At 39.0% G+C, this 13,649-nt stretch overlaps 3 protein-coding genes across 5 annotated transcripts; 2 read left to right on the top strand and 1 right to left on the bottom strand.

Annotated features, from left to right (window-relative positions):
* Positions 1-312: 312 nt before the first annotated feature.
* On the top strand, positions 313-3,868 carry LOC6639955 (integrator complex subunit 8). The gene is made up of 6 exons (XM_002063600.4): positions 313-484; positions 557-928; positions 995-1,109; positions 1,170-2,116; positions 2,174-3,053; positions 3,117-3,868. The coding sequence occupies exons 1-6, from the start codon at positions 370-372 to the stop codon at positions 3,697-3,699; spliced, it is 3,012 nt and encodes a 1,003-aa protein (XP_002063636.1). The 5' UTR covers positions 313-369; the 3' UTR covers positions 3,700-3,868.
* Positions 3,799-5,246, bottom strand: LOC6639956 (flap endonuclease 1). Its single transcript, XM_002063601.4, has 2 exons — positions 5,028-5,246; positions 3,799-4,963 (listed from the first exon to the last, which is right to left on the bottom strand). The coding sequence occupies exons 1-2, from the start codon at positions 5,107-5,109 to the stop codon at positions 3,879-3,881; spliced, it is 1,167 nt and encodes a 388-aa protein (XP_002063637.1). The 5' UTR covers positions 5,110-5,246; the 3' UTR covers positions 3,799-3,878.
* Positions 5,247-5,920: 674 nt separating this feature from the next.
* Positions 5,921-10,650, top strand: LOC6639957 (protein DEK). Of its 3 annotated transcripts, none has more exons than XM_023182074.2 (10): positions 5,921-5,998; positions 6,485-6,788; positions 7,715-8,689; positions 8,759-8,862; positions 8,923-9,117; positions 9,181-9,372; positions 9,441-9,528; positions 9,706-9,827; positions 9,894-10,046; positions 10,112-10,650. In XM_023182074.2, exons 1-10 carry the CDS (start codon positions 5,996-5,998, stop codon positions 10,124-10,126), a joined length of 2,151 nt encoding a protein of 716 aa, XP_023037842.1. In that variant the 5' UTR covers positions 5,921-5,995; the 3' UTR covers positions 10,127-10,650. The 3 variants fall into 3 exon arrangements, with proteins under 3 accessions (XP_023037842.1, XP_023037843.1, XP_002063638.2); XM_023182075.2 differs by lacking the exon at positions 5,921-5,998 and adding an exon at positions 6,328-6,418 and having other exon boundaries at positions 8,762-8,862; XM_002063602.4 differs by lacking the exon at positions 5,921-5,998 and adding an exon at positions 6,329-6,418.
* The last annotated feature ends 2,999 nt before the right edge of the window (positions 10,651-13,649 follow it).

The raw sequence follows: 13,649 nt of genomic DNA, 5'->3' as shown, positions 1-13,649 counted from the left end.
TTACACTAATACAAAAGCTTTTGCAAAGTCAAGGAAAAACAATGATGTCGGTTGTCCAGAACTTTAAGTTGATCTTATTTATCTACACCCAACGAAAATTAACCGGAGAGTGAGAGAAGGGTTTGCCCTGGGTCGATTTATCGAAGAATGGTTTGTATTTATTGCCATTATTATTTGCAATTTGCAAATTACATTTTACTTTAGTTAAAAAATGCCGCCATTTCTATATATCCGATATTTCGATTGTCCATTTTGTAATCGGTTAAGTTATCGGTAGGGTTGTTGGCTACAATTTACCATCTTTAGATTCCACAATTATTATTATTTTTTTAGTAGAAAACAAACAAAAAAATTATTAAAATTAATGAAATGGATGACCCGCTAAAACCCAAAGCCGTGCCATTGGCAGCGGAAACAGTTCTCTGGTTTGAATTCCTGCTAGATCCGCACAAGATAACACAACATTTGCAGCGTCCCAATCCCGGTAAAGATTTGGAGCGAAAGCCACATCCACACACTTGTAACTGAACGACAATTTCCTGTTCCTCCATTTCAGAGCCCAGTGCTGTGGATTTGATTATGCAGTTTATTAGCATGACGCCGGATACGGTGATGACGTCGGTGGTGACACCTGGCAGTGATTTGCAAAGCTTGCCGGGATCAGGAGTAGCAAACACACCAAGTGCCTCTGCGGCACTGCAAATGCCTCGATCTCCCGGCGAACCAGTGGGTCTGCAATTAACACGCAAACAGTTGGCCCTCAAGATTCTGGAACTGAAAGTAGCCACATGGTTGAGATGGGATTTAGATATGCTGGAGAAGCAGCTTCCAGTGGTCATGCAGCTTGGTCTGCTGCGTGATTTATGTACCATTAGCTATGGACGACCAGTGGCGATACCCCTGGCCAGTGATTTCAATATGCAAATATGTGAGATAATAGTCTGGCGAGGATTGGCTTGAATTAATTAACTATAACTTTAATTTTTTGTTACAGCGGCCAGTGGGAATGAGCATGCAGCACGTTTTGCTTTGACCATTTATCACAGAATGCTCCTCCGAATGCAGTTAATCAAGGAGAATGCTTTAAAGGCTCCGCGGCCGATGAATATGTGAGTTAGCCAAACGACACTAATCCTAGTGGAACTAACCAAACGTGTATTTTTGAATAGGTATCAATGTGTTGATCAATTTCTGGACAGTCCAACGCAACCTTCCATAGAGTATCTGGAGCAACTTTGCTCTACCTCCTCCATTACTTGGGGGAAACCCTTCTATGTATTCCATTATGATAGTTTTGTGACCCTACAATGTGATGACTTGGGCAGTGGTCAAAACTATGATCTAATGCGATTGATCTCACCCCAGGAGTTGCGCGCTCAGCTACAATTCGAATTGGCTCACTATTATCTCTTTACCAAGCAATATATTCTAGCCCGAGAGGCAGCTGCCTCTTGTCGGAGTAATCTCCAAGCTATACCCAAACAAACGGAAATGTATTTCTGTCATATACGCCCCGAAGAGCTGGAGGGAATGCTCCAGGCATGCGGCATAAGTTCACAGAAACCCACACTCTTGGAGAGATTTCATCAGTCTATGCTCAATAATTTCGCGGATTTGCTGCCTATTCTAAAAATGGATAATCGAGAGCGAGAAATTCCTTTGGTTAGTCGACGACAACTGGAATTGGATTTGGATGCAGCCATTTCGGCGGGTTCACTCAAGGATTCTCCGCAATTGCCCATGCAGGTAGCCGCGCTCAATGTGGTGCGAAATATCTACGAGTGGGGCGACATTTTCGGTCAAATGGAATACTTTGAAAAGTTCAAAGATTTGGATTGTCTGCCGCCTCTTATAGAGGCCATCAAAACGACTCTACCACATTGCCGGCAAGGTGGAAGGACGGCCCTCAAGCATTTTCTCATCGATGGCATACTCCTTTATCATCAGAGCAATCAGGGCAGTAATCAAGCGCGACAATTACTTCAGTCTGTAAGCAAGTTGAAAATCTTTACACCAGCTGAGCTGGAGGATTTGGAAGAACAACTGCAGCAGTCCTCGTTGCCGGCGCTAAACAATTCTCTAGCCAATATCAATGATTGGCTATGTCACTCCAAAAGTAAGTCCAATCATTTCTTCATCCCATTTAATAGTAATCATCAGTTTGCCTTCTTAGTGAGCCGTGTGGATGGAGCCGCCTTGGAGAGGCAATTGATTAGCTGTTCCAATGCCAATACAGTGCGCATTCTCTTGGTCAAATTGTGCGGCACAGAGCCGGGTAAACCTCTGTGGGCCATTAATCCAGCATGGGATGTGCCGCAACCGCTCAAATCCCTGATTATGGCCATGAATGCTAGCTTTATACAGGACTTTAGCTATGTACTTCTCGGCAAGGCTCGGGAATTGGCCAATCAGGGCAATCACATTGATGCCGTGTCCATGTTGAGTGTCCTGAAATCGGAAATTCAACGTAAAGAGCAACCAGCTCCAGTCAATAGTCAATTGATGGGCAAGCTGCTTAACTGGGAGATTCTTCACATTCAGATTACTCAATGCCTGGAGGAGTGGCATCAGAAACCCTTAGATCTGCAGTCCCTGAGTGGTAGATGTAAGCAATGTTTGGGTGCGTGTTCGGGAGATTCGGTTATACCACGCCTTGAGATTCTCGAGAATTGTGCAATAATGTTGCTAAATTTGACGGAATTCGCACCTCTTCTCTACCTGGACAAGCGAGCGGGCCAATTGGAGCTGCCCGTTTCGTTTGCAGCGACATTTATCGAAATGGAAAAGATGAAGGGACCAAAGAAAGTGTGCCGGGATGCCTGGGAACTGATGTTGAGCATGTTCTTAAATGTACCCAAGAGGGCCAATGGTGGTGGTGGAGGCGGTGGCGGGGGCATTAGTTCCTTGCAAGCTTTCCTCCAGCGAGTTCGGCATCAGAGTGTCTTTGGTCTGGCGATTTCCATGCTGGGCAAGATGCATAATATTCTAAAAGATGATCCCAATCATGACCTTAATTGCGAATACATGCAGCTATGGCCCACGAGTGTTAATAAGTGAGTACCAAGAGTAATCCACATGGAAGTCCTAATTAAACGCTCATCCATTTGCTCTTTCAGTCCCATCAGCTATAGTCTAAGGAGCATCTGCGAGACACTGCAGTGGCTTTTATCGGAGGCTCTGTCATATTACCCGCAGACAATATCGTGGCTTAAGATGAAAGGAGATTTGGAATTGGCCATTGGTAACAATGAATCCGCCATGCGTTGCTATGTCAATGCTCTGGTTACGGGAACCGATTATTGCACCCTTCCTCTGCAGAGGAATGTGGCCGATGATTATGTTATACGTAAAATGATACGCTGTGCCGCCAATTTGGGTTGCCATATGCAGGCCACAGTGCTCTGTCAATTTCTTGAGGAGATTGACTATGGTATCGTCTTTAAGAATCTAAGCGAGAAATCCTCCAATTTCACCGATGCCATGGATGCGTATTATAGCTGCATATGGGATACCACTCTATTGGAATTCATTGTAAATTTACACGCGAAACGTGGTGAACATAGTCGCAAGCTGGAGGCCATCTCGATGATGGGCACTTTGGAGTTAAATGCGAATAACAATGAAGAGATCAAACGGGAAAGCTCCATGGTTAGGAAATCTCGTTTCCTGCGAGCTCTAGCTAAACAGTATTTGCTGTAGTTGGAGGAGGCGTAATGTGTCCACCGGTCCATTATCCTCATTCACCCTCAACGTCACCTTAAGAAACCTCCCCCTTTAAGATCAAGACCAATTTGATAGTTTTAAGTTACAAAAAGTGTGTTTTTTATGTTAGAATTAGGAATTAAACAAGAAAAAATGTTTGTGTAAATATTGAAAACTTATTTAGGCCGTCTGCCACGCCCTGCACCGCCACCGCCTCCAATTTTAGCCTTCTTATTGTTGGCACTCTTTTTGGCCTCCTCTGCCTTGCGTTTGGCAGCTGCTACCGCATTGGGGGAACTGGGCAATGTCTGAAAGAAGCTATCCAGTCTCACTTGGGTCTGAGCCTTCTTAGATTTCAATAGCTTTTTGGCGCCACCTCGTACCCTTTCCTCACTAAACTGACGTTCACCACACAGGAACTTAACCAGACCTTCCTCATCGGGTTCGGTCCATTTGAGATCGATTGCAGAAGCATCTGCCACTTCTGGTTCTATGAAGAGTTCGCGGGCCACCTTGTAGTTCCAGTTCTCAGGGACGGTGTACTTGCTGGTATCCAAATTATCTAATATAGTCTCAATATCTCTATAGGAATTGATCAGCTCGATGGCTCGTTTGGGCCCAATGCCTTTGATGCTCTCACAATAATCGCAGCCCAGAAGGATGCAGAGATCAATGAATTCCCTTTGATTCAGTTCGAGTCCCTGGAGCAGCTTTTCGTAGGTGAACTCCTTGACGGGCATTTTTCGGGCCTCACTGTAGGTGAGATAACGTAGCAATTTGCTGGAACCAAAGGTTAGAGCATCCATATCCTCTGTGGCCGTTGCATAGACCTTGCCTGCCTTAACCAAAGCGGCACATTGGGCCTCGGCTTCGCAGGGTGCGTCCACATAGGGAACACCCATCAGTTTGAGCAACTCCTTGGCCTCTCGGGCATGCTCTTTGGTCACACGTACCAATCTCCGATTGAATTTCTCAATTTCGGCTTCATCGCCCGCCTCTGTGGCCGCTTTCAGAGCCTTCTCCGCCTCCTCGCGACGCTCCGCGCGCTTGGCTAATTCACCGCTTTTTAGATCTGGTGGCTTACCATCGAACACATAGACCGGCTTAATGCCATTGTCCAGCAGGCGGATGGTGCGATAGAACATTCCCATCAAATGGGATGTGGGATCACCATTCACCGTGGCCAGTTGGGCACCTTCCGACCGCACAGCAATGAGAAACTGATACAGACACATGCTAGCATCGATAGCCACTTTGCGCCCTATTCATAAAGGAATCAAGAAATCATTAGCCATTCAAAAAATCTATAAATATTTCAAGCTCACCAAAGAAATTCTTGATCTCACTCTCGCGTATGGCCTGGGGAGCCAAATCGGCAATTAGCTTGGATAGGCCCAAAATTCCCATGGCAGCGGGTTATAGATGTAAATGGAGGACGAAAATATTTGCAATATGTTGTAATAACGCCAGCGTCTGAGTTTATGTATATCCTCTTCCTTGCTCCGACATAGACCGCGCGCTTTTTTTTGGCACAATAAATAATGTGACCAGAGCGATTGCAACTGGAGACGCTCGATTAGCGCAAAAAATTATTATCGATACTTTGTACACTTAATACAGGGACACGCCTATATGCAATTTGGAGTTTATAAAAACTTTAGATAAATCTTTAAATGTATAATAAAAAAATATGCCTATTACGAAGTAATAAATTTTGTTCTGAAATTAATTAATTATCTTTAACTGACAAAACAAAATATTTTTTTTATAACCATCTACGTTAATAAATATTGCTTAGTATTCAAGTGACATTATTCATTCTATTCCATCAAATAATTTAATATTGTGTTTTTTATTCATAATTCAACGCAATTACATTTGCAATATTCAATGAGTTCCAAACATCGTAGAAGTTTATAATATATCAGTGCAGTCCTCGGTAGATGAGTTGTCTAATTGGCCTAGTCATCTAGGTAACTGAACAACGGGGATCCGGGCTCGAATACCAGGCTAGTGTATGGATGTAGTTTTCGTCTAAGCTGAAGGCCTTAATTGCCAGTGCTTGTAAAACATAGTTAGGTTGATAGTTTATAACTATATCTTATACTCATAATAATAATAAGTTATGAGTGTCTTGAGCACTTGAGACACCCGTTATTCAGCTAATACTTATTTCACAAGTATCGATACCTTACCACACGCACGGCTAAACAAAATACTCAATTGTGACATCTCTAGTGACCAGATTGAATGTGTGTCGGCTGACGAAAAAAAGATAAAAACCATTGAAAATATGGTATGTAAATAATTAAAAACAAACGGAAAACCATTATTAATGCGTGGGCTAAATGCTAGAAATAAAAATGTTTAAAAACAACACGAGTTTCATGTGTAAATAGAGCGCAACAAATAATTGAAGTTTTTTTATTTTTTGGTCATGGCGTCTTGTTTAAAATGCCAATGCGTTTACGATGCGTGCGAAAGAGATGACACGAGTGGTGCGTGCGTGTACTCTTTGATAGATTTGCAATGTTGTTTTTTTGAAATTTCTATCGACAACGACTATGTGATGAGAAGACTCACTCACTGACTCTCTTGCTCTCGTTCACGCTCATCGACACGCATACACAAATCTCGCTTAGGCAAATGAAAACTTCCGAATAAAACGCAGAAAGTGTTTATCCCCCACTCCTCCAAAAACGGTCGTGTAATGATGGTAGTGGGCCGCCAAAACAGTTGAAAGTGTTGAATAATTGTTTGATTATGTTTGTTTTGATTGCAGGATGCCACCAAGACGTCAGATACGGCGACCAAAGAAAATGCCGCCGACAAAGTAAGTGAGTCGAAGGCCCTAGAAAATGCATCGGGAGCACCAGCAGCAGCAGCAACAGCGGTGGAAAGTGACAAGGAGAAGGAGGCTGCCTCAGAGGAGGCAACGGCGGCTAGCAAGAAAACCGAATCAGGAGCCGATGCAGCAGCAGCGCCCCCACCACCACCACCCTCCGCTGCTAGTGCTGCCGATGGCAGCAACTCTGATGACGTCGCTGATAAAAAAGCTATAGCCGGAGCTACCGAATCGGATGCAGGTAAATAACGCACACTTACACAAACACAAACACACAAGTAGAGAGAGAAATCGAGAGAGAGAGAACATGCATGTTGTGTGTATGTGTGTCGGTGTGAAGAAAGAGCGAGAAAAACAAAAATCATAAAATGAATTTTGCGCGCGTTGAATTCATTTGACGTTTTCTATTGGGTGTGGGGGAGGCAGAGACAACCGCATGTGTTTGCCGCTCTCTCTCTCTTTCTTTTACTCTCGGTCTCTCTCCCGCTCTTTCCAAATTTTTTTTTTTACTCTGCTGCTATGGCCACTTGTCTTCTCAACGTAAGAGCTCTGCTTTGGCTCTGCCGTCTAAGTTACCGCCATGCGTGTTCCATTTTAGCGCGCGCGGGTTCGAATCGCCTTCGTGACCCACACACAGGAATTTTTCTCCTTTCCTGATGTTGTGATATTTAGGTTTTCATAATATTATCCTATCCTTATCTTATCCTTGGCTTATTGTTCATACTTAACCCTGAAACGATAAGGTTTCGTATAGTAAATGCCGAGGTATAGCAAAACTTCATTATTCAACGCTCAATGCGCTTAAAACTAGCATTGAACTTCCCAAGCATGAAGATAATTATTTAACTTTTATTTATTTTTATTTTAACTTTTTTTGAGTGCTAATTATTTCACAATTAATTGTAACTTTTTTAATAATCAAAATATTGTTAATTAACTAAAAAAGTACAGTAGGAGTACTTCAAAAATAGTTTAATTCAATTTATGATTAAAAATTGATCTTATAAGCCTTATCAGAATTTGTTATGGCTTCTTTTTTTTTGGGGGGCAAAGTTCAATTTTAGATTATATTGATTGATCGTAACATAGTTTATGTTACACTTAGAACGCTTCCATTTACTTATTAGACTTTGGCCTGATTAATCTAATTGGTTTCTTTCTTTACAGCCGACTCAAAGGACAAAAAGGAATCATCACCCTCGGCAAAGAAAGTCACTAACAACAATAATGGGGCTAAAAAGGAAGACTCATCCTCGGTGAAAGGTGCAAAGGATGCCAAAGATAATGGATCTGCTGGCGAGGATGAGGAGGACGAGGAAGAAGAGGATGAAGAAGGCGATGATAAAGAAGAGGATGACGTCAGTGATGATGACACAAAGAAGAAGAAACCCGTGGCAGAGAAAAAGAAAAATGATACCAACACCACAATAGATGGTGCCTCAAAGGCATCCAAAACTAAGGATAAGGATGCGGGTGACAAATCTTCCACAGCTAAGAAACCCGAAACGAAGGCCAAAAATGGCAAAGTGGACAAAAGTGATCAGGAAGATGATGAAGAGGATAGCGAGGCGGCCGATGGCGATGACGATGTCGATGGCGATGGTCTTGATGTGAACAACGAGGTGGCCGAGGACGATGAGAATGTTGTGGCTCTGGCCGAAATTGATCGCATCAATGAGAATATCAACAAAACTCGGGTCGATGGCCTACAGACTCTACATGCCCTCTGCTTTGGGGCCCAGGGCAAGAATAATGTGGTTAAAAAGAATCTACGATCCTTTGCTGGCTTCGAGTTTGCCAAGGATTCGGCGGAATATAAAAAGAAATTCGAAGCAATCAAGAAGGTGGATAACAAATCGTTGCGTAGCATTTGCGAAATTCTCACCTTGGATCGCAAGGGTAGCAAGGATGAGATAGCAACACGTGTGCTCAAATTCCTAATGGAACCGGATGAGTCCCTGTGCCTGGAACAAGGCGACGAGGAGGATGAGGAGTTGGATGAGGATCTTGACGAAGACGAGGAAGAGGAGCAGGCCAGTGAAGACGATAAGAAACGCAAGAGTGCTGCTGGCAAAGCAAGCGGCGGCAGAGGGTCAGCAAGAAATTCCTCTGGACGCCCCAAGCGTTCCACTGCAGGCAAAAGTTAGTAGAGATTAACTTCAAAATCTAATTGATAGCTAATTTTCTATGTTCTCCATATCAAATTTTAAGCAGAAATGTCTGCTTATGTAGATTTCTCCAGCTCTGAAGAGAGCGAGCACAAAGTTACGGTGGCCAAGCGAAGACGTAACGACGATTCCGAATCAGGATCAGACGTAAGGGAGATTAACAAGCTTCTTTACACAAATTTGCTAAAGTAATTTTATATTTCTTAGTATAATCCTTCGGCCAATTCCGATTCAGATGCTGGACGTGCCGGTGGTGGCGGCGGTGGTAGCGGAGGAGGCGGTGCTGCAGGACGAAAGGGTTCAGGACGTGCCAGTCGGGGACGCCCAGCGCGTAAAAGTCGACGAAGAAACTCCGATTCCGAAGAGGAAGAAGAATCTGAACTATCCGAAGCGGATAGTGATGTTAGTATACAAAATATCCAAGACTAGTTCCTTATTTTAATCCTCTGGTTTTTGTTTGTTTAGGTACCCAAAAGAGGAAAACGTGCGCCGGCTGGCAAACGTGGTCGACCCGCTGCTACTCCGACTGCTGGACGAAGAGGTCGTGGACGAGCAGCTGCTGCACGTAAACGCAAAGATTCTGAAAGCGAAGAGGAGGAAATTTCCGAAGACGAAGAGGAGGAGGAACTGTCTGAATTTGGTAGCGATCAAAGTGAGGTAAGTGGAAAATCGTAAATCGAATAAGGAGTATCTTCTATAATGATGTTTTGCACTTTCTCCTTCAGGAGGAACGTCCCAAGAAGAGTAAGAAGCCTGTAACGCCTGCGAAAAATAGCAAAGCTAACAACAATAAGTCAAAACCAGCTGGAAAGGGTAAGAAAAATAACTTTATTTGGGCTTAAACTATCCTTGTGATATTATCCCTATCCCTTATACCTATCCCTATATCCTATATAGGCATAATTGGTATCTGGATAACTAGATTTCTACTATTTATGTATATATTGGTAGTAATCAATTGTAATGGATTCCATTTCCCTTTTTTTCTAGCCGCTGGACGACCAAAAAAATCAAAGAAAGAATCTTCCGAAGAGGATGATGATATTGATGACAAGGATGAATCCGACGAGGATGAGCCACTAACCAAAAAGAGTAAAGTGGCTTTCCCAACGGTAAAGAATCGATATCTATATAAGAAAGAGTTTAATATTTACTAACTTATTTCACTCTTTTGTCAGGATGAGCAAATACGCAGTTATGTTAAAGAAATCTTGGATAAGGCCAATCTCGAAGAGATCACTATGAAAACAGTTTGCAAACAAGTCTATGCAAAATATCCCGAGTTCGATTTAACAGATAAAAAATATTTCATTAAGGCCACAGTCAAAGCGGTAAGATATAAATAAATTCATTTAAAATAAAACTAAACTAATTCTAATTACTTTCTCCCTTCCAGTTAATTGCCACATAAAAACTCACACACCCCCCTACACACACACACACACACATACAATGAGAGGGAAAGGCAGAACTTGTACCAAACAGCAAAAAACTATATAAAATCCGACAGAATATACACAAAAAAACTAAGGCAAAACTTGTTGCCACACTTTTTGAGAGCTCTGCTACAACAACAACAACAAAAAACAAAACAAATAACGAACCAGATCTTTAGTTTTCCTATATAAGTCTATATAATTTGTAACTCCTAAACACAAACAAAACTTAAAATCAAGAATTTTTGTTCTATTATATATTAGGTTTATACACTATATATACATATATATATTTACATATATATCTCTGACTTGATTGCATGTGTATATACATATATGTACTATGATTTCTGTACCAACTTATTTCTAATTTAATTTCTCTCTGAATAGCTCTACAAAAAGTGTGTAAAAATTTAAGCATAAAGTAGGAAAACAAAATTGTAAAAAACAGAACAGTTAAGTAAAAAGTGGAAATATTATAAATAAAAAACAAATTTGACACACACACACACACACTGTTAACAGTACAAAACAGAAAAAAAAAACAAAATCCATAAAAAAAACAATGTTTTTGGCAAAATGTAAAAAGAAAATTTTTATCAACCTTTTGGAAAAGTATTTTTTTATTAAGAGCAAAAGTGAAAAATGTGAGAAAAGAAAATGATATATTGATTATAATATTTTGTTTGTTTGTTGGTCAGAGGTTTTCCTTTTAGTACTTCAAAGTTCCAAACGTTTATTTCAAATGATTAATCCCAAAATCAATTACTCATTAATAAATATATATATGTATGATTTTCGATTTAGGTTTATCTCAAGTGCTTGGCCTAGATAAATGTAAACTTTAGAAGGTTTCTCTTGTAGCGCGGCAACAAAAGTCCACATTTACACTCACACACACACACACACATATACACAACCATATGAGTAAAAAAATAAAATTTGTGCAAGTTGAATATTATATATTATATACATAAACCAAGAAAAAAAAAGAGAAAATAAAACCAGAAAATAGCTGTATGTAAATTTTAAAATAAAACCACAAAACAAAAAATTAATAAACAAGTTTAATTTTCTTAGAATAAAAAAAATATATATACAAATCTTCATTCACATCTAAATGTAACTTTTCTTGTAGTAGAAACGACAAAGAAAACTCCCCAAACCACACACACACACACACGCATACAAACAGACAGACACACACACACAAATTGATGTATGTTATATTGCATAATAAATATATATATCTATATATATATCTTATCTATGTATGTAAATGAAATGATCGATAGAATTTATAGTTTATGCGCTCTTGCTCCTGGTTTTGCGCTCTGGAAGAATGCGATATTTTCACTCTCAATTTGAAATGAAAATTGTTTATCAAGAATAAAGAGAAAAAAGTGCGAAATCTTAAAAATATATACATATAGATATATATCCAGAGTTGTTAAGGCGTATTCCTTGATGGTTTTTTATAGTTTTCTATTGGGGTAAGTATTTTTTAAAAAATTGAGATATAGAAGACTATTTCAACAACCGGAGATAGTAAGGGTAGAGGATATGATCGCAAGGAAGACAAGAGAGCATCTTGACCGCCTCGGCAAGCAAACCAACTCCATGGCTATCAAGAGAAGTCTCTATACCCTTGACTCTACTCATTCCAATTATTTTTGTCATAAAATGTTATTTGTTATTGTTTATTTATGCCCGACTAAAAACATAAATATTAATGACAAGGCGTAAAGCAAAAAGTTTACTTTAAATTTCTGCGAAACGAATTCTCTCTTTCGCATTAAACCATAAAAAATAGGTCTTAAATATTTTCATAAAATTGCTTAAAATCATAAACATAATCTCAATTTCATACAAATTATTATACTTTATATGAAAACTACATCATTTTTCAAAAGAATAATTTACCTTACAATAAATAAATCACTAGAAAATCCCAATCTAACCATTCCAACTAGAAGACAAAATTTCTAAGCTGATAAGATTGAATTTATTGCGGAGAGTGATTAAAGGGCATCCAACCATTAAAACATATTGTCGCCACTCTGTAGAGGATGCTTAAGCGGTTTTGATTATCGAAAATAGCTCACTGAAGTATGCAACAGATATTCATAAATATCCTCTTTTAGAGTTATGAACTTGTGGAACATAATAAATACATTTTTTTTGGACACATAACACTAAGTAACAAGATTTTTGTACATGGTTGTAATTGTTATTTCCTAGTCAGTTAGGTCCCAAAAGTATAGAAAACAGTTACTATCCCAAGATAACTTCGCTTTTGTGACCGTGGCAGGGCTTTTTTGAAAAATACGTCATCGCCTCTACTTATATACCACAATCTCATTGTCCTGGTGACATAAGCAAAGTTTCCGAGGAATATTAGGTGGTTTCCACAGTATTAAGACATAACAGACTAGGAAATAAAAATTAAATCCCAAGGACTGAGAAATTTTTTATTTGTGTTACATAGTGTAATTTCAAAATATAATTTTTGACTCCAGGGTTATTACAAATAATTCTTTAGAGTTTTAATAAGTAAATTCAATGGTTGACTCTGCATACTTTAGGGGGCAAATATTCTCTATTTTACTCCTCTATATGGGCCGTTGAAGAATTAAGATTGAATCTCATGCTGAATTTGGGTATACTCTCACTTAAAGGATATATATAAAACAAATTTTTACTGAATTTAATGCTGAAAGTTGTTAAATCTATTCCTATAAGAATATATAGAAGAACTTTGTCTAAAATATTTATAAAAAAATCAAAAGTATATAGAAAACTATTTAGTCTTTTGTTTTTAGAAAATGGAAACAACTGAATTTGAAAGTTTGGTGAAAAAGTTTATTGAATATTCAATATTTTGGCAATTGAAGGATCTTAAGGACTACTATATAGATATATAAAATATATGTATATGTAAATTATCAATCAGAGGTGGGCTATATCGAACACGATCACGTATCTTGTAGAGATAATGCTGCAACATAGTACAAATATGGTTTAAAATTCAATCAAATTGGTCAATATGGTATATATATAATATATATGCATATAGGATAAATAGAGAGCAACAAGAATAAAATGATCAAATTATAATAATGAAAATGTGGAATGGAATCAATATTGAAAGGTAATAAATCTTTTTTTCATGTTTTTCTTTTTTTTGGAATTTGTCCCTGCAAATAGATATCAAAAAGCAGGTAATTTAAATGATATATAAATAAATATATATAGTCTATATATAATATATATTGGATATTTGGTTAAAATGTAATTGTGTGTGTGTTAAGATCAATTGTTTCTTTCAAAAATATCATTTGATTGCGAAATAAACGGCTTGAGATATTGGACCCAAAGAAAAACGGAAAATTTTTTACATTTTATTTAGATTTAAATTTAATTTGTTGAATGGCAACTACAACAAAGAAAATAATATGTAATACTTTTAGGTAATCAAGTGTTTTTATACTTACCTCC

This window comes from Drosophila willistoni (assembly GCF_018902025.1).
Source record: "Drosophila willistoni isolate 14030-0811.24 chromosome 2L unlocalized genomic scaffold, UCI_dwil_1.1 Seg196, whole genome shotgun sequence".
Taxonomy (NCBI): Eukaryota; Metazoa; Arthropoda; class Insecta; order Diptera; family Drosophilidae; genus Drosophila; species Drosophila willistoni.
Note: the sequence above shows the minus strand (reverse complement) of the source record. Positions and strands in the feature narration are given on the sequence as shown.

What these genes read in the sequence shown, in the direction of transcription:
- LOC6639955 (XM_002063600.4), top strand. Translation starts at nt 370, where the DNA reads ATGGATGACCCGCTAAAACCCAAAGCCGTGCCATTGGCAGCGGAAACA. An exon ending in TGATTTCAATATGCAAATAT is followed by an intron (nt 929 to 994) that starts GTGAGATAATAG and finishes TTTTTGTTACAG; the next exon opens with CGGCCAGTGGGAATGAGCAT. An exon ending in TGGCCCACGAGTGTTAATAA is followed by an intron (nt 3,054 to 3,116) that starts GTGAGTACCAAG and finishes TTGCTCTTTCAG; the next exon opens with TCCCATCAGCTATAGTCTAA.
- LOC6639956 (XM_002063601.4), bottom strand. Translation starts at nt 5,109, where the DNA reads ATGGGAATTTTGGGCCTATCCAAGCTAATTGCCGATTTGGCTCCCCAG. An exon ending in TGAGATCAAGAATTTCTTTG is followed by an intron (nt 4,964 to 5,027) that starts GTGAGCTTGAAA and finishes CTTTATGAATAG; the next exon opens with GGCGCAAAGTGGCTATCGAT.
- LOC6639957 (XM_002063602.4), top strand. An exon ending in AGCTACCGAATCGGATGCAG is followed by an intron (nt 6,789 to 7,714) that starts GTAAATAACGCA and finishes CTTTCTTTACAG; the next exon opens with CCGACTCAAAGGACAAAAAG. An exon ending in TATCCGAAGCGGATAGTGAT is followed by an intron (nt 9,118 to 9,180) that starts GTTAGTATACAA and finishes TTGTTTGTTTAG; the next exon opens with GTACCCAAAAGAGGAAAACG.